Genomic DNA, 18919 nt, shown 5'->3' with positions numbered 1-18919 from the left:
TGCCTGTACCTAATGATGCTCATTTTCTAATTTGTAGAATAACATACTACTCAAGTGCTGTATTCTGTATTATCACAGTGACATCTTAAGGGTGATAAAGCAGTCCTGGCATCAGAATAAGTGGCATGACAGCATTGTATGTAAATGGATGAAATTCCATTCAGGGAAAGGGACAAGTTTGCTCTACCACTGACTCACTTTTGGGGAGAATCAGAAGTCTTAGCTCTGTAACTGACATTATTCTCTGCTAACCAGTGATCATGTGTAAGTTTCAAAAATGTCAGTGCTACAGCACAGTAGAGATTTATGCCAATGCACATTGGTGAGAATGAGTCACAAGCTGCAGTTCAGAGCAAGGACACTGGACAGAGCCCAGTAGAGGAATTAATAAGTGACTTCAGGAGTGCTGAACTCAGCTCCTGTCTCCCATTGAGCAAGCCATTGTCTCCAGCAATTTGACATTGTAGTGATGTCACTGTGGGGATACAGCAGCAGAAGGTGCATAATGTACTTCTAGGACTACATATATACTTGTTTTACAAGTAATAACATGACATTAAATGTGTAAATTGTTGTAGCTGCACAGGACATGCACAGCAACATATTAATTTTACTCATTGTGCAGTGTAGGTGCAGACCTGGTGGTGCAGCAGGAGTCTCAGTACAAACTGCTATACTGTACATCCATTTTAGTAAATCAATATAGCAAAACTAAAGTGGATGTACAAACTGCTATACTGTACATCCATTTTAGTTTTGCTATATTGCTTTACATTGTTGTGGATCACAGTCTGGTGTCACAGTGACTTGTGCGTGGCTGCCACAGTTTGTGATCCGCTGTCAGCCATATCACCAAGTGCTTGCTTGTCTGTGTAGCTTTATTTACAGACAAGCTTTACACATGAATTTTTGCTTTCCCTAATTTTATTAAAGGCAAATCCTGCTTCAGTCCTTATTTCACTATACAGACATTTTATTGTGACTTACGGATTTATTCAATGCTGTTACAACATCAGTGTAGTATGATGAAGATAGTTCAGTATTGGATGCATTATACTAGTGACAAAGCAAGTATGTATATTAATAGCCGGGACATACCAGCTCATTTACAGAACATTCAGTAGCTGTGATAGTTTGTGCTGATTTAAAAACAAACACTGCAGTTTAACAAAACGTTTATATTTTCTCCAGAGTTTTTGTATCACTAATTATGTGCTCTTTGTGGCATTATGACTCTTTTTACATTTCCCTGGTGTATGCTAATGTAGTAAAGCCTTTAATCTGCATATTTAATGTATTTTTGTGTCTCATCCATTTTACAGTGATGCAAATGTAAAAAACTGTGTGTGTGTGTGTGTGTGTGTGTGTGTGTGTGTGTGTGTGTGTGTGTGTGTGTGTGTGTGTGTGTGTGTGTGTGTGTGTGTGTGTGTATGTCTGTTTACATGCAGACACAGACACAAACATACACAGAGATATAATCCATTATCCTATCAAAAACAGTAAGGTGAGGCGAGACCAGACTATATTCATAAAAATAAAATACTTTTATTACATAAAACATAAGCGCTTTCGCAGTACTGATGACTACATCTTCAGACGTATGTTTTATGTAATAAAAGTATTTTATTTTATGAATATAGCCTGGTCTTCACCTCACCTTACTGTTTTTGATTGGATTATACTACTAGTTGCGTTTGGTGGGACATTTATCTAGCATATACTAGGCTACTACAGCCAAAAATCCTACCCCTTTGGACAGGGATTCGAGGGCTTTTGACAAATGGGGCAAGATGGTATATACCTCTGCAACTCTTGCCATCAAGGCTTTAAATTGACAGTTTCACATGTTGAAGTGCCAGCAGCATATTATGGAACTAATTAAACAAAAAATGTTGTTGCTTCCAAATTTTGCAGATAATAAAGATTTACAAGAGTTAATGCAGTCTGCAAACCAAGTCAGTAAACATATTTTGCAGTGTGATTTTGATGCCTTAGAAGCATCTTGTAGGGCTGCTGTCACTGGTTCTGTACTGAGAAGGCATGCCTGGCTGAAGGAACAAATCTTGCCAGACCATGTCAAAGCAAGATTACTAGATGCTCCATTATACCAGGAATGTTTGTCTGGCACAAAAGCAGAAGAGGTTCTTAAAAAGGTGGAGGAAAAAGCTAAATCTATGCAAACTGTTAAAGATTTCTTACAGGTACAGCCACCTAGATTCAGTAGGCATTGGCCTTCAAAAAACTGGTCGTTTCCAGTCCCTACCAGGTCTTCTCAGCCCAAACCCAGGGGCAACAGACCACCAAGGCTACAGTCTCAGGGAACACAGAGATCTAAACAATGGAGTGCTCCCCCCTCAAAACCAGGGAGTGGAAAGCCACCCCCTTATGCAAAATTGCACTGACATCAAAATCTATTTCTTGGTAAATGGAAGGGCTGATATGGCAGCACAAGGGACACAGTCATTTAAAAACATTTTGAAGGCTTCTTGTAGCTAAGAATTAAGCCGATAGTACACTGCCTTTTTAGTTTTTAATAAATCAGTTTACTTATTTAAGTACACTTAACTACATAAACCTGCATATGATGAATGGGGTCTATATAATAACAACAAAACACCATCTGTTCGAACACCTAAACATTAACACCTAATGAGCAAAGTCCAAAATGCACGAACAGCCACGTCCATGAATTTTTTCACATGGAAAAAATTTGCTTGGCCGACCAACAGGAAAACAAGCTTTCAATCCCTAATCAAGTGGGGGGCTTTGCCCCCCCCCCAACTAAATATACCAACTCTGAGATCGCTCTACATTGGAGAAAAGGGCATATTCCCGATAATGGCCAAGCAAATTTTTTCCTTGTGAAAAAATTTGCGGAAGTGGTCATTCATGCTTTTCGGATTTCTCTCATTAGGTGTCAATGTGTAGGTGTTCGAGGAGATGGTGTTTCGAGGTAATGATATAGACCCTGATGCATGCCCTTACTTGGAGTTGGGTGGCTTAGTGGTTAAGGTGTTTACCTAGAAGACACAAGGTACAAGGTTTAAATATCACCTTTGAGGGAATTTTCTAGACTTAAAATGGTCTACAAGGGCAGCCACTGTAGTACTTACCTATGAAACCCATAAAGCAATGATTGCTGGAAAAAATATCCTAAGATATGTCAGTGCAAAGGTAGAGATAAGAGAGGTTATTTAACTAAGGATTCAGTTCTTCTTGTGATACCTTTGGAGTTTTAATACAACTGAATTATTAATTTTGGTATTGTGTGGTTACAGATGCCCCACTCTAGTGGGTTCTGAAGTCCCTTGCTTTAATTTGTTTTATTACACCTTTACTATAAAGACTAAAGATCTGTCCCTGTATGTGGAAGCTCTGTGGATTGTATTTGTTATTGTTTTGCTGCATCTGAAAACAGTTGCATAGACCATTGCTTCCTCTAAATTCAAAACAGATTTTCTTTCAAAAGTAACCGAATTACAGTTGAGCCTTTGAACTTATCAATATTTTAATTGCTGATAAACAGGTGATGATAAAGCTACAATACCTGTGACGGACCCAGACTTCAGTCAGACAGTGACTGCACAGACATTCTGCAGTGGCGTATCAATACATCATCCAGCTTTAGCGCAGAACACAGGGCCATTGATAGACATGTCTGACATCAGGCCAGGAACCAGTAAGTACATCTGTTTTATAATTCTGTAAGTTTTACAATTCTGAAAATGAAATTGTCTGTACTACTCATCTCCTGAACTGCATTCATTCTCATTCTAACCAAGTAAGTATGATTTAAATATTAAAACAAAGGCTGTTTTCAGCAGTTAAATCACAGGTGTCTAGTTCTATGCTGCAGAGGGATGGAGCCCTGACTGTGACCTAGGCAAATGGGGTTTGATTAGTGCCCCTGGCACTGGAAGAGCCAGGCAAGAAGTGAAGAGAGTGAAGGGGCATGGCTTACTTGCCTCTTCTGGGAGGGAGGGTTGCATCCACTTGGAGGTACAGTATGTAATTATGATTTCCCTGGTGGTGACTGGAGAAACCAACTCTTGTGCTGTGGGATTGGTGGATGGGGCTACAGGAAGGAAATTTCCCTTGCAGAAGTAAGGGGAATATCCTTCGCAGTCAAGCTGTTGCACACCTTCTTTCATCATGATAGCCAAGTGTGAACAGGGGCATTAGGTCATAAACAGAAAAAAAATTAACCTCCCCTAATGGCTGCCTTAATGATGGTTCCTCCTGGTCAAGCATCACCCTGGTTATGGGGAGCAGATGGTATGATTGACTGGGAGGGGGCTGATTATCTACAGACAGTGGGGGCAAAGTGTGAGAAAGAAATTGTGTAACAAGTAAACCAGAACTCCATAACCGTAAGTAGGAGTATTTGGTTACATTAATAATGGTGCTAGCTGTGATTTACTTATTTCACTTTATTAACAAGGTAAGTGGGCAGGTTCCAAGGGGCAGCTTCAGCCATTGTATGAACCAAGAGGCAACAACAATGTTTTAACATAAAGTAATATTGACAGTGTTTACAGCAAACTATAAACAGCACTACCTAATCAATAAAGGCTGTAGGTGCATGTGCTTGTGTGTGTGTGTGTGTGTGTGTGTGTGTGTGTGTATGTGTGTGTGTGTGTGTGTGTGTGTGTGTGTGTGTGTGTGTGTGTGTGTGTGTGTGTGTGTGTGTGTACCTATATAATCTCTTTCTCTCTCTCTCTCTATATATATATATATATATATATATATATATATATATATATATAGGTCCCCTACAGATGATCAAAATCTTAAAACTTCGACATTCATATTGGCCAAGACCATATGATCGAAGTTTTAAAACTTTAAACATTCTGTACGGAGATCTCTGTACAGTGCAGAATGGGAAAATTTTCCTTTTATTCGCTTTAGTGCAATCTTGGAGTTGGTATATTTAAGCAGCAGAAGATGTGGAGGGTGCAGGGAGAGCAAGCGTCCAGGATTTTTTTTTTTTTTTGTTTTGGTTTATTTTTTTCAGGTGTTCAAACACATATATATATATATATATATATATATATATATATATATATATACACACGCACACACACACACACACACACACACACACACACACACACACACACACACACACACATGCACATATTTTTTTGTGGGGTCTGGTATTTATTTTTACTTATTTCCTTTAACTTTCTGTGGCATTGCTTATCATACTGCATATTTTTACCAGATCTTCTGTTAGGGTGGGTTTTAGGAAAGGAGCAGAACATTCATCAGTGTTATAGTGCAGCATCATCTGTGGGAGGGCCATGAGTTTCTCCCCTGTTTTTATGAGAAAATGAAACTTTTAGAAACACATCGGTGTGTGCACACGCATGTGTGTATGTGTGTGAGTGTGTGAGTGTGTGTGTGTGTGTGTGTGTGTGTGTGTGTGTGTGTGTGTGTGTGTGTGTGTGTGTGTGTGTGTCTGTTTGTCTCCACAGAAGACATATCCTCAGGTGGATGTTCTTCGTGTTTCACTGTTGCAGTCAGTACTTTAGGGGTAATTTGCTGGCAGGTTGCCCTCAGTCGGCCTGAATTCCAAAGTCTTGGGTCCTGCGTCGGTTGCTGTCTCCTCTTCCATGACGTCAGGTTGTCAGGGGTATAAAACAAGCAGCCGACACCATTTTCTTCAGTCTTTCTTGCCGGGCGGTGCCCGAAGCAGAAGCATTTCGCATGTGCCGGTTGGCCGACTCCTGAAATATTTGAGTTTGAGTTTCAGAACCGAAGTCTTCACTAAAGCTAAGTACCCTGTTGGGGAAACATTTTTCTTGCTCCATACAGATGTCAGAAAAAGTTAATAATTGTATTACTTGTTGGAATCAAATACCTCATAAGGATTTCCATTTATACTGTATTCCTTGCCTAGGCTCTGATCACAACGTGCCTGGCTGTCGGTTTTGTGCTAGATTTAACCAACGCACTATTAAGCGTCGGTATATTTTTGCCTCAAAGTATTTTGGAAACAGATTTAGCTACCCAGAAATGTCATCGGATAGCAATCTGACTACCGGAGTACATAAAAAACACAAAGAAAAGGACAGAGGCAGAGAGTCGAGGTCCAAAACCGACGACAAAGCTTCTCCTAAGCCTGTCGCCGGTTCGCTGGTACTCATTGAGGCGCTTTCGCAGCCCCTGATACCCACTACTTTCAAGTCGCAGGCCCCTACCAAGACCCATGTGGAGTCCGGCACGCCGCGAGATGCTCAAAGTATTGGACCCACGGATGTATCTCCCTCGGATGGGTCCGGAGCTGCTGAGCAGGCACTGGCTTCTGAGGGTGTATTCAGGCCTCAACATTTTTATATCAAACCGACGACTGCTGCAAAACCAAAGACAAAAGCAACTTCTAAAACTAAAAAACTGACGCATGAGCCATGTGCACAGGCTGCTATGCCTAAAAAACAGATTATCAAAATGGCTGAAGACCTTATTACCTTGATCAGGGGTTCCCATCCCCCTCCTGATAAGAGGCCTAGGCAAGACACTGATTATGAATCTTCAGATCAGGCTTCTTTTTCTTCTGATTCCTCTTCTGATCAGGAATTATCTGTACCTCCCTATGAGGATTCTGATGCAGAGGAGTCCATATCATCTGCATCACCTCCTGAGGATTATTCATTTGGAGAAACCTTGTATACTTTGAGGGAGCATTTTCACTGGGAGAGTCAAGATTTCTCAGAATCAAAAAAGAGGCTCAGGGATTTCCTTCTAATCCCTCAGCACAGGCCTTTAGCAATACCCCCTGTTTTAGACATTGTGAATGATGTGTTTTCGGAGTCAGGCTTGACCCCTGACTCCTTACCTCCGGCTCCCAGCAAGGCTGACAGATATTACAGGGTCCCTGACTCACACAAATGTTTAGTTAGAAACCCTACTGCTGATCCTGAAACTATTTCACAGGGTCCAAAGGGAGTTAAGGCCTCAATAGCAAAAAATCCTACCCCCTCTGACAGAGATTCAAGGGCACTGGATAGATGGGGAAAAAAATGTATACATCTGCAACCCTGACAATTCGGGCTTAAACTGCCAGTTTCATATGCTCAAGTATCAACAACATGTTATGGGATTGCTGAAACAGAAAATGATGTTGATTTCTGAATGTGCAGAAAATAAAGAATTGCAAGAATTATTGCATGCAGCTGAACAGGTTGGAAAGCATACTTTGTAATGTGGTTTGGATTCCTTAGAGGCCTCCTGCAGGGCCGCAGTTACTGGATCTGTGATTAGGAGGCATGCCTGGCTAAAAGAGCAAAATTTGCCTGATCATGTTAAAGCTAAATTATTGGATGCACCTTTACAGCATGATACTCTGTTTAGTATTAAGGCAGAAGAGGTTTTAAAGAAAATGGAAGACAAAGCTAAGTCTATGCAAACTGTAAAAGACTATTTACAAGTGCAGCCACCAAGATTCAGTAGACACTGGCCTACAAAAAATTGGTCCTTTTCTGTGTCAGTTAGAGCTCAAAGGGGCAAATCCAGATGCCCTAAGGGTTCCAGATACCAGGCACAAGATTCATACAGGTCAAAGCAATGGGGCGCTTCTACCAAATCTACAGGAGATAAAGCGCAAACCTACAGAAAACAGTCCCAATGACTTCCCTCTGCCTTCACCAAGCACTTACCTTTTGGCAGCACCCTTAGGGAGAAAATTAGCACTTTTTGCTCAGAATTGGCAGTTAATAACCCAGGACAGGTGGGTGCTAAACATAGTATCACAGGGATACAGATTCCATTTCCATACTCTGCCAATGGCAAACGGTTGGCCGGATCTGCCAAAAAATAAATGGGAAGAGGCACAGAAACAGGTTACGTCCCTCATGGATATGGGGGCCATTCAGCCAGTACCAGAACAGGAAAAAGGACAAGGTTTTTACTCAAGATTGTTCTTGGCACCCAGAAAGGGCAAGGCCTGGTGGCCAATACTGGATTTACCAATTTTAAACACATACCTGGACATTCCAAAATTCAGAATGCTGACTTTGCAACAGCTTCTGGCCATGCTGGGCAAGAATGCTTGGCTGGTGACATTAGACCTAAAAGAGGCATACCTACATGTCCCAATAAGGCAATTGTGCAGGAGATACCTCAGATTCAAGGCTGGCTTAATGCATTACCAATTCTCTGTACTGCCCTTTGGCTTATCTACTGCGCCCAGGGTCTTTACAAAGGGCCTGGCACCAGTAATTGCTTTTTGCAGACAAAGAAGTATACAAATATATCCTTACTTGGACAACTGTCATTCAAGCAGAGAACAAGGACATTCTTCTTCAACACTTAGCATTTGTGAAAAGGCTTCTAACCTGTCTAGGGTACACAATAAACAAAAAGAAATCACAACTGGTACCCTCTCAAAAGATAACATTCTTGGGTGCAAGCTTGAATACAACTGCCCAGATGGCTTACCTCATGCCAGACAAACAAAGGCAACTGACTACTTACTTCAAACTGATGGCAACAAAAACCCAGTTATCTGCAAGACAAACTCTGCAGGCTTTGGGCTTCATGGCATCCTGCATCCTACTGATTCCATATGCAAGACTGCATATGAAGAAACTTCAGTGGTACCTAAAATGTTTATGGAGTCAACATTGTCACAGTCTGAAAACAATGATTCCTCTCATTCCCTGCCTACAACAGGAGTTTCTATGGTGGGCAAAGGCATGTCACCAAAACATAGGACTGGCCTTCACTCTCCCCCCTGCCAGCCAAACCTTAACAACAGACGCATCAGATTATGCCTGAGGGGCCCACATGGCAGGAAGATGCATTCAGGGCATATGGACCCCAATACAAATGCATCTACATATCAACCAAAAAGAGATGCTAGCTGTTCAAAATGTCTTGCCAACCTTCAAGGACTTAGTTCAACCAGGACAACTACTTATAAAGATGGACAACACCACAATACAGAGCCACCAATCTTCTCTCATCCTTTACTAAAGCAGTATCTTAAGAGGAGCCAAAAAACTAAGGCCTCCTACAAGATCACCAATACCTGCATGGGACCTCAATTATGTGTTGGAAAAGCTCACCCTGCCTCCATTTGAACCAGCTGCTACTGCTGATATAAAGTTCTTATCATGGAAAACAGCTCTGCTGCTAGCAATTACTTCAGCAAGAAGAGTCTCAGAGCTACCAGGCCCTCATGGCTGTGGAGAGCCTTTTATTATATTTTACCCAGACAGGGTGTCTCTGAGGACAAATCCTTCATTCATGCCTAAGGTGGTTTCCAGTGTGGTTCTTAAGCAAACTCTTCATCTGCCAACCTTTTATCCAAATCCACAGAACAAGGGGGAGAGAATTCTGCATTCCTTGGACGTACACAGACAGCTAAGATTCTACTTGAGTAGGACTAAAGCTCTAAGAAAAACTGAGCAATTACTAGTGACATATGCTGCAGGATCAGAAGGAAAGGCTATTTCAAAGTGGATAAGCCACTGCATTTGTTTCTGCTACTTACACTATGACAAACCTGTGCCCAAGGGCATTAGGTCTCATTCCACCAGAGCTGCAGCTACTTCAGCAGCCTTTCTCAGAGGAGTACCAACCAAAGACATTCTAGAGGCTGCTACTTGGAGTTCTGTTCACACCTTTACAAAGCATTATCATTTGCCTCTCTACTCTAAGTCCAGGGCAGGCTTTGCCACTGCATTTCCGCAGGGCCTTAAAGCCGCACCTAATGCTGTTTAGCTCCAGCCTCCCATCCATACTGCAACAGTGAAACACGAAGAACATAGTACAGTTGTGTACACTTACCATAAATGTAGATGTTCGAGTGTATTCACTGTTGCAGTCCAGGTTACCCGCCTGCCATCCCCCGTTCATTCTGGAGTTTATCTTTCCTTCTCTATCTTCTACCTATGTGGTGTATTTGCTTGTAGATGAAGGTAAAGTTTATACTGATGCATGTATATATAGTTTTTATATATATATATTTTTGCTACCTTTTTGGGGGCACCTGACATCTGGGGCAAGAAATACTAAAAAAAATGGTGTTGGCTGCTTGTTTTATACCCCTGACAACCTGACATCATGGAAGAGGAGACAGCAACCGACACGGGACCCAAGACTTTGGAATTCAGGCCGACTGAGGGCAACCTGCCAGCAGATTACCCCTAATGTAATGACTGCAACAGTGAACACACTCGAACATCTACATCTATGGTAAGTGTGCACAACTGTACTTTATGCTGAGTTCAGCTGCTGGCAGGGTCCCTATCACACTGTAGCTACCCAAGCCTAATCCTTCAAGAATGTGAATCTTCATTGGATGTTCAGTGCTTCGCTGCCATAGGTAGTCATTCGTTAACTTGGTTCAATTCAAGATCTGAAATGCTGGCATTAGCAGAGAAATCCAAACATTACAATGAGAGATATCTGAAAGACCCTGTTCTTAGCTGGCTTGATGTTATAGAGGTTAGTACCTATCAGCCACAGTGGTACAGCGGTAGCATTGTTGCCTCACAGCAAGAGGTTCTCCTGTTCGATTAATGGCTGGAGTGCCTTCTGTGTGGAGTCTGCATGTCCTCCCCGCGATCAAGTGACCTCCGAAAGACATGCATGAATGGGCGTGCCTTCGCTGAAGGTTGGGCATCTGGCTGGCAACTCGGCACCATAAAAAAAATCTACTGCCAATCATTAGCAGACCGGAGTTCTGCTGTGGTGACCCCTAACCAGGAAAAGCCGAAAAGACAAACAACATATTTACAATGCCTGCAACCACTTGACTAGTGACCTGGGCCCTGAAGGAATAGCTTAAAAGAAGGGGAAGGTCTGAAAAGTTTAAACATTTATCTTCTTTCCTGGGGAAGAGCCAGGGACTTTGTGACATCGACAGACTCCCACTGGAGACTGGGGAGGGTGGGTTCTCGCCAGACCAAATTCATGGTGGGGCAGGGTGTTGGTAAATGCCTGCAGTTAGCAGCTTGTGAGGATGCACACAGGTACTTCTTGTAGTGACATAATTTCATACTGGACATCAAAATAAGGGTAGTGAGGAGGGTATGACAGGAAGGTCCAAACACCCACATTATGATGGCCCTGGAAGCCCCCATTATTCAGCTCATACCTCTTCTGTATAACAGGGATATAATGTAGGGAAATTAACATGCTTATAATGGTCAATGGCAGGGGAACCAGTAGTTTTGGGTGTGGGGGGGGGGGTTAACATTTTGCATTAACACGTACTGGACTCATTAAATAGAGGGCAGCTGATACCACCTAAGAGAAAACAGCTCCAGGAAAGGATGGCTGAGTCTTGAGGTTAATACATGAGCACAGTTAATACGCTTTTCTATCTGAGGTGCATAAAGTAAAGTAGGTAAAGTAATATCCATATAACTAAAGCTGTTCTTGTTTATTAGTAATGTAGCCAAGGAAAGAGCTACTAATCTGCAAGAACGTCTTGCCAGGTTGTAAAATGGCATATTCTCGGCTGTATACTAAAGCTCTAGGATCCAAAGTCTGAGCTCCCCCGCTACCCATAATGCTCTGCTGTCCCCTCATCCCCCCAGATCTCATTTGCCGTGCTTCTGCTAGCACCAGGATTTCGATTCTCTGAGCTCCTCAGGGTTTTTTCTGTGAGTGAAGACATCTGTATATTTTTTCCTTAGCCTACGTTCCTAAACAAAAAAGAAAGTATTTTCTTAATTCAAACTTAAAATGTTTTTTCTACTTTTCTCCTCTCTATCCTGTTTCCGTGGCTGTTTGTTTTTGTTTTTTTTCTTCTGATAATTGTTCTTCAACCTGTTGTTTTCTTGTTTGGTTGTTTTTTTCAAATGGCAGAAGGAGAAGGGTGGTCTAGATCATCACCTGAAGATATCTCATTTGGGGAAGTCATGGAAATTCTTTGCCAAAAAGGTGGTTGGTCTGCCCAAAACCCTAACCCTGCCTGAAGAATTTGTGTTTCTGGAAGCTTTTGGTTTAAGCCCATCTACTTCTTGGTTGCCCCCCCCCCCATGGATCCCCTTATCGACCTTGTTTCCCACAGGGCATGGAAGGAGCCGGACACAGTGGAACTCGTTCGTAATTGCCCCAACAAGATCCTGAGTGCCCCTTCAGACAAACCCCACTGGACTAAGGGTATTCCTGTCGATGCCATGGTGGTTGTAGCAGCCACCAAAAAGGAGCTAGCCCAAAAAAGCTTCACCGTCCATCCCTTTAACAGGCAGTCTAGGGCTTTGGACAGGTTTGGTAAGTGGGTATATGCTTCCGCAACTTTTGCCTTGCGAGCACTGAATTATTTGGCATATGTAACCAGGCTACAGAAGGACTTAGTCAAGGAACTCTCTTGTTCTGCCCCAGGGTCCATGTCTGCTGAATAACAGAAGACTTTTGCTTCCAGAATGGCCACACTACAGTCCATATCAAACATGTCCATGAGGTTAATTTATGCAGAAGGTACCTCACGGTCTGGGTCAGGCATTGCAATCAGACCCCACAACTGGATGTGGCTGCATGATTTCTCAGAACCATTCAGTGTGTCCTTCACCAATGCCCCTTTTGACAGATCGACTTTATTTGGTCCAGCTGTCAAGAACACACTCTTCCAAATTGAAAAAGTTACAAAGGCCTGTGTCTGCCATTGGACTCCACTGTGCTACCCCATAGCGGGCCTTTTTCAGGAACCAGTGTGGGAGTAAAAAAGTTGTGGTTCCAAAGATCTCAAGGTCCTTTTCAAGATTCACAGGGAGACCATTTCCCTCCAGAGGCAGAGGGGGAAATGGTACTAGTGGCAGACGCCACCCTCACAGTAGAGGGGGTCTGATGAATCAAGGGTCTCGAGATACCTTCTTGGACAGGTCCAGTCAGCAATCCTGAAGGATTGCCCGACTGTTCATCTCTGGAGGCAGTCAGGGGACATTTGTCATTACACCCAACAGCCTGGGAAGCCATCACAAATGATCACTGTGTGTTAAAAATTATATCCAGAGGTTATTCCATACTCTTTTTCCAAAATCCCTCTTCAAGCAAGAACATCCCCGATATTCCACCCAATCAAAGGGAGGCTGCAGCCTTAGAAATTTCAAAGCTGCTTCCGACACCAAGTGCAATGAGTTATTTATCCTGATCCCTCCGCAGGAACAGTATCCGAGAGATGCTCTAGTCCATGCTTGCCCCCCCCCCCATTCTGCTTTATGCCTATCCTCCTCTTCCTCTCATTCCTAAATTTCTGCAAAAAGTTCAGTGGTTGAAGTACAAAGTAATCCTCTTTGGTCCCTTTTGGCCTCAACAAGTATGGTTTCCTTTCCTTTGCTCTCACCTGGTTTGTCCACCGTGGACTCTGGATCCTTCTCCAGATCTTCTGTCCCACCCATCGGGGCACCTTCACCCATATTTCTTGAGGCCAAAATTTACTGCTTGGTTACTCCAGTTCCAATAATGGCTAGAACTCCTGAGTTTTCATCCCCAGTTAGGAAGATTCTGATTGCAGCACACAAACTGTCCACTAGGAAAATATACACTAGCAAGTGGAAGAGATTCTCCATTTGGGCTCATCAAAACCAAATGGATCCCTTTACAGCCCCTGTTCCTGCTGTATTAGATTTTCTGGCATCACATTTTTCATAATTCTCTACTGTTAAGGTGCAATTGGCAGCCATTTCCAACTTTCACCCTTAGGAAAATTCATTCTCTTTGGCCTCATCCAAGTTGTGCAAGGCCTTTCTAAAAGGTACTGTTCTTCTTTGCATTCCTATTAAAGATCCCGCTGTACCTTGGGACCTTACTATGGTATTGCAAGCTCTAGTTGAACCTCCTTTCAAGCCTTCTGCTAAAGTTAATTTAAAGTATTTGTCCCGGAAGACTGGCTTTTTAGTGACCATCATTTCAGCTAAGAGAATATCTGAAGTACAGGCTTTATCTTGTAAGCCTCCATATTTAATTTTTCAAAAGGACAGGGTAACATTGCATACCAATCCTTCCTTCCTGCCCAAGGTGCTTCTGAGGCTACTATAAATCAGGTTATTAATTTCCCTGTATTCTTTCCTAATTTCCAAAACAAAGGAGAGTGTCAGCTTCATATGTACATAGACAGTTATGTTTTTACTTAGAACAAAACAGTTCAGAAAGCCTGATCAGCTTTTCTTATGCTTCTTAAAGACCATCATGCGAAAACCAGTTTCCAAGGTGACTCTGGCCATCTGGATAATGGACTGCATTGCACTTGTGTATTCTATTAAGGGAATTTTTTGACATTGGCAGGTTAAGGCCCACTCTACTAGGTCTGTGTCAGCTTCATCAGCCTATTAGGCTAAACTTCTCATTGATGAGATTTGTGCAGCTGCTACATGGTCAAACCCTCATACCTTTATATGTCATTGTAAGTTGGACATTATTTCCAGGAACAGCACATCCTTTGGTTCTGCTGTGTTTCAGAATATCCTTACATGAGGGCCTCCCAAGATTTCTGTAGCTGGGGTCTCTGTCCCACAGTTTGAAGAACAAATGAAAACATCAGATAAAGAAGTTATGTACTTACCATAATGTTCCATCTGAGTTGTTGCTTTTCATTTGGATGGAACGTTATGATGGTAAGTACATAACTTCTTTTTTGTAAAATAAAGTTTACAATGCTGATAAAAAAGCTGAATGTGTAGGGAGAAAATTATTTCATACGTAAAAGTAGTAATAGTTTATTATCTTCCCTGAGCTGCCAGGTAGTTGTGTTTGAGGTATCCAAAGCAATAGGTTGTCTGTGTTACGCATGTAAAGTATTGAAATTGTTTGGCTACAGAGTATAAGGACACTTGTGAAACAGACACTGAAGGTGTAGCATTGGCTTGTTCCTCAGCTGTTTTTGAGCTGCAATTTAGTGTAATATAAATATGAGAAGACAAAACTAAACTCTGAGTGCAAATCATAAAGGATGATCAAGCTTGTGTCTCTGAAGTACATATTAAGATTGTTTTGTGCTGTGTGCAGTCTCAAGTACCTTTATCTGCACTTTTTTCCCTAAAAAATACAGTATTTAAATTGATTTTAACTGTGTTGCAGGAATATTAACTGAACTGGAAGTTAGTCAGTGTTTGCTGAATTTTGTTATTTGCTAGTAATTACAGGTGTGGGGGTAGCCACATTCTTTGATTTCCTGTCCTTGCCTATTTAAGTGGTACAGTGTGAAATATTTTCTGCTTAAAAACCTCAGCTTTGGCCGGCTAAGAACTAGCTGTATTCAACTGGACGTATAAGAGAATTTAAGTACCTTTATCTGCACTTTTTTTCAAAAAATACAGTATTTAAATTGATTTTAAATGTGTTGCAGGATTATTAACTGAACTGGAAGTTAGTCAGTGTTTGCTGAATTTTGTTATTTGCTAGTAATTACAGGTGTGGGGTAGCCACATTCTTTGATTTCTTGTCCTTGCCTATTTAAGTGATGCAGTGTGAAATATTTTCTGCTTAAAAACCTCAGCTTTGGCTTGCTAAGAACTAGCTGTATTCAACTGGATGTATAAGAAAATTTAAGTACTTTTATCTACACTTTTTTTTTCAAAAATTACAGTATTTAAATTGATTTTAAATGTGTTGCAGGAATATTAACTGAACTGGAAGTTTTGACTCTGCTCTTCAGTTAGTCTCACCCACCCTCCCTGTTTGGTTTTGGTGTTAATCTTAGTGGCCATGAAACTGCCCGCCCCTCTTGTAAATTTGTGTTTGGATACTCCTTCTGGGCCCATCTCATTTGCTCACTCAACTGAGTGCAGTGAGATCATATTCTCATTTCAGGCAGTCCTACTATGTACAAAGAGAGCATCTGGGAAACAGAAAAAAAAATTAAGCTTGTTTCCTGCCTTTCCTGTTAAGTGGTATAGACTATTTGTAGGCTTCTGAGCCCCCAAGCCCTTCTGTGTTGGAGGGAAGCCTTCTAGCTTAGTTTTTTTTCTTATAACTAGCCAGTTTTCTAGTTTCAGCACTCAAATCTGTTTCTTTGATCTCAGCACTTGTTCAGAAAAAAAAATTCATCTGCTTTTACTGTACTTGTGTTTCTACCTACTTTATTTTACTTTTGCATCATCTTAAAAGTACTCAGTTGTATTTATTACTGCTTGGTGTAACTCATTCTAAGCCTTTTGGTTTAAACACTTGGGCTTCGGACCAGTTGTTTTGCACTGAGAGGGTTTGTGGTCTGCACTGTAGTGGCAGAACAGGTAGCTTACATCCTTCTAGGTTGGGAACTGCTGATTGAGGGCTCAGTGTCTGTTATTCTAAAAGTGTATTAATTCTGGTTTAAGCACTTGGGCTTTCAGGCCAGTTATTTTACATTAAGAGGGTTCGTGGTCTGCACTCTTGTGGGAGGAGAGGCTGGACTCTGCCCTTCTGAGCTGGTACTTTCTGGTTAAAGGCTTATAGTGCATGCATATCTGAACTGCTTCCTACTGAAGTTGGTGCGCCTTGTTTGCTGTGGCATAGACTGGATTCGGGCCTGCTGAATCTAGCTTTGTTTGTGTAACTTGAGCACTAATCCAGGCATTCTCTAAAGTATACAACTGTATTTATTACTGCTTGGTAGTAACTTGATTAAAGTGTAGCTATCATTCTAAGCCTTTTGGATTAAGCACTTGGGCTTCAGACCAGTTGTTTTACATTAGGAAGGTTTGTGGCATGCACTGTGGTGGCAGGACATGTAGCTTTCATCCTTCTAAGTTGGGAACTGCTGATTGAGAGCCCAGTGTCTGTTATTCTTAAAGTGTATTAGTTCTGGTTTAAGCACTTGGGCTTCAGGCCAGTTATTTTACATTAAGAAGGTTCGTGGTCTGCACTCTTGTGGGAGAAGAGGCTGGACTCTGCCCTTCTGAGCTGGGAATTTCTGGTTAAAGGTTTATAGTGCCTGAATATTTGAAGTGTATCTTACTGAAATTGGTACACCTTGTTTGCTGTAGCATAGACTAGATCCAGGCCTACTGAATCTAGCTTTGTTTATATGCTTGTTGTTTGTTTGCTTGTTATTTCCCTGGAACACTAATTCCACCTAATACGCGGCTTCTCAGCGCTTCTGTGGATCATTAGTGATATCTGCATTGCTTACTGTACTTATTTCCTTGTTTCACTTGAAAGAAAGTTACTGTTTGTCGTTTTTGCATTTAAGTTACCTGTAACACATTGCACTTAAGTTACCTGGCACTTGCTCACTAAAGCAATTATATAAGTCAGCACTAAAAATTAAAAGCACTACACCCTCACTCCCCACTGGCCCTTGTTTTCAATTATAAAGGAATTCCCAATATTATTCTAGCATGTCCAAAGGTCAGTTGTCAATCTCCTCTCCGGTCCAGCTGGTGAATCTGGGAATCTTGAGGCAATGTTACAACTGCCTCATGTACACAGACAACCCTCTCCTCCTCCCAACAAATTCCAACACATGTGAGAGATGCAACCATATAGCCAAACTGGAGGCTAAGCTCTCTCAACTCAGTACTGGCATAACCAGTCAGGAGGAGAAGGAAGCCACACTCACTACAATTCCAGTCTCACATAGACCTACCACGACAGCAAACCAAACACATAATCACACAAAAACATACTCGGAGGCTCTAAATAAAGATCTGCCTAAGCAGCAGAGACCTCCAAAGCAGACACCCAAGCAACCGCTACCCCAAAACAAAACACGTGCAACATATATCTCACAAAGCCAGTGTGCCGAACAGTCACAGCCCTTAAGACTAAACAACACACCTGATACACTTGTAATAGGTGACTCTATCGTCAGGCACACTGACTTCCCGCTCACCAGGCTGAACAAGGAGAGGGTCACGGTGAGCAGCCTGTCGGGTGCTAGGATCTGCCACATAACACAAGCACTCAGGTCGCTCCAAGGCAAGTACAAATATGACTCAGTCATTGTCCATGCTGGTGTGAATGACCTGAGATGTACCTCCGTAGACTACATGAAAAGAGACATAGAGGAGCTCGCTGAGCATGTAGCCCAGGCCGGTATGACCCTGACCTTGAGTAGCATCTTACCCTCACCAAGAATGATGCCACAATGTGAAGACAAGATGATCAATTTCAACAATTGGCTTAAGTACTGGTGTCATTCAAAGGGGATCCAATGCCTGTCAGCTTGGGATGATATGCTCGACAAGCCACGATGCTTCGCTAGGGACGGCTTGCACCTGTCACCCCTGGGCTTTCGGATATTGGCAAAGGCTCTTGCTACCCCATAGTGCCTTTTTTAGGCAAGGCTCAAAAGACAAACCCACCTCCATAGGTATCACAAGGGATAAGAAACTAAGAGTAATGCTACTCAACGCCAGAAGTCTAAACCTCAAGATGCACACACTCGAAACTCTCCTTAGCATGGAGAACATCGATATCTGTGCAGTAACAGAAACCTGGTTCAGGACTCCCGAGAGCACCCAGCACTACCAGGTTATACCTCATACCATGCTTTTCTGCCCCAAAACTTGGACCGAACCACAAAAGGAGGGGGAGTATCGATATTCATCAAAGATACCCACACCTCCAGGTTGGTGGCAAAGCATGAAGCATCAGAGACTATCCATGTGCAACTAACAGTGGGTAAAACTGCCTTCCAGTTTATAGCCTGCTACAGACCACCCTCCCAAACCCAGGAACCCCACTCGGCCTTCCTGAGAACACTGGAAAATATGAAGGTCTCTCCAAACACCATTATATTGGGCGACTTCAGCTACCCAAACATAGACTGGGAGCATTACTCTAGCTCCAACACCCTAGCCCAAAGGTTCCTAGAATTTATAAACTCAAATGCTATGGAACAACTTGTTACCACTCCCACAAGAGGGGAAAACATACTGGACCTGATCATCACCAACATGGGGACTCTATGCTCCAGACCAGAAGTGCATCCCTCACTGGTAAGATCAGACCATAAACTAATCTCACTGTATATTCACATCCC

The 18919-nt window shown here is 42.3% G+C and overlaps 1 protein-coding gene across 1 annotated transcript in view; it reads left to right on the top strand.

The window, feature by feature from the left end:
* Window positions 1-18919, top strand: part of DSCAML1 (DS cell adhesion molecule like 1) — a 1743400-nt gene that overhangs the window by 1687325 nt on the left and 37156 nt on the right. Inside the window, exon 24 of the mRNA XM_044080956.1 lies at window positions 3527-3679. Within this exon, the coding sequence (XP_043936891.1) occupies window positions 3527-3679 (153 nt within the window). The remainder of the gene's footprint in view (window positions 1-3526; window positions 3680-18919) is intronic.

The sequence above is a fragment of the Protopterus annectens genome, chromosome 8.part0, assembly GCF_019279795.1.
Source record: "Protopterus annectens isolate FY-2018-M chromosome 8.part0, PAN1.0, whole genome shotgun sequence".
NCBI classification, from domain to species: domain Eukaryota; kingdom Metazoa; phylum Chordata; order Ceratodontiformes; family Protopteridae; genus Protopterus; species Protopterus annectens.
This window is presented reverse-complemented; position numbering and strand designations above follow the sequence as displayed.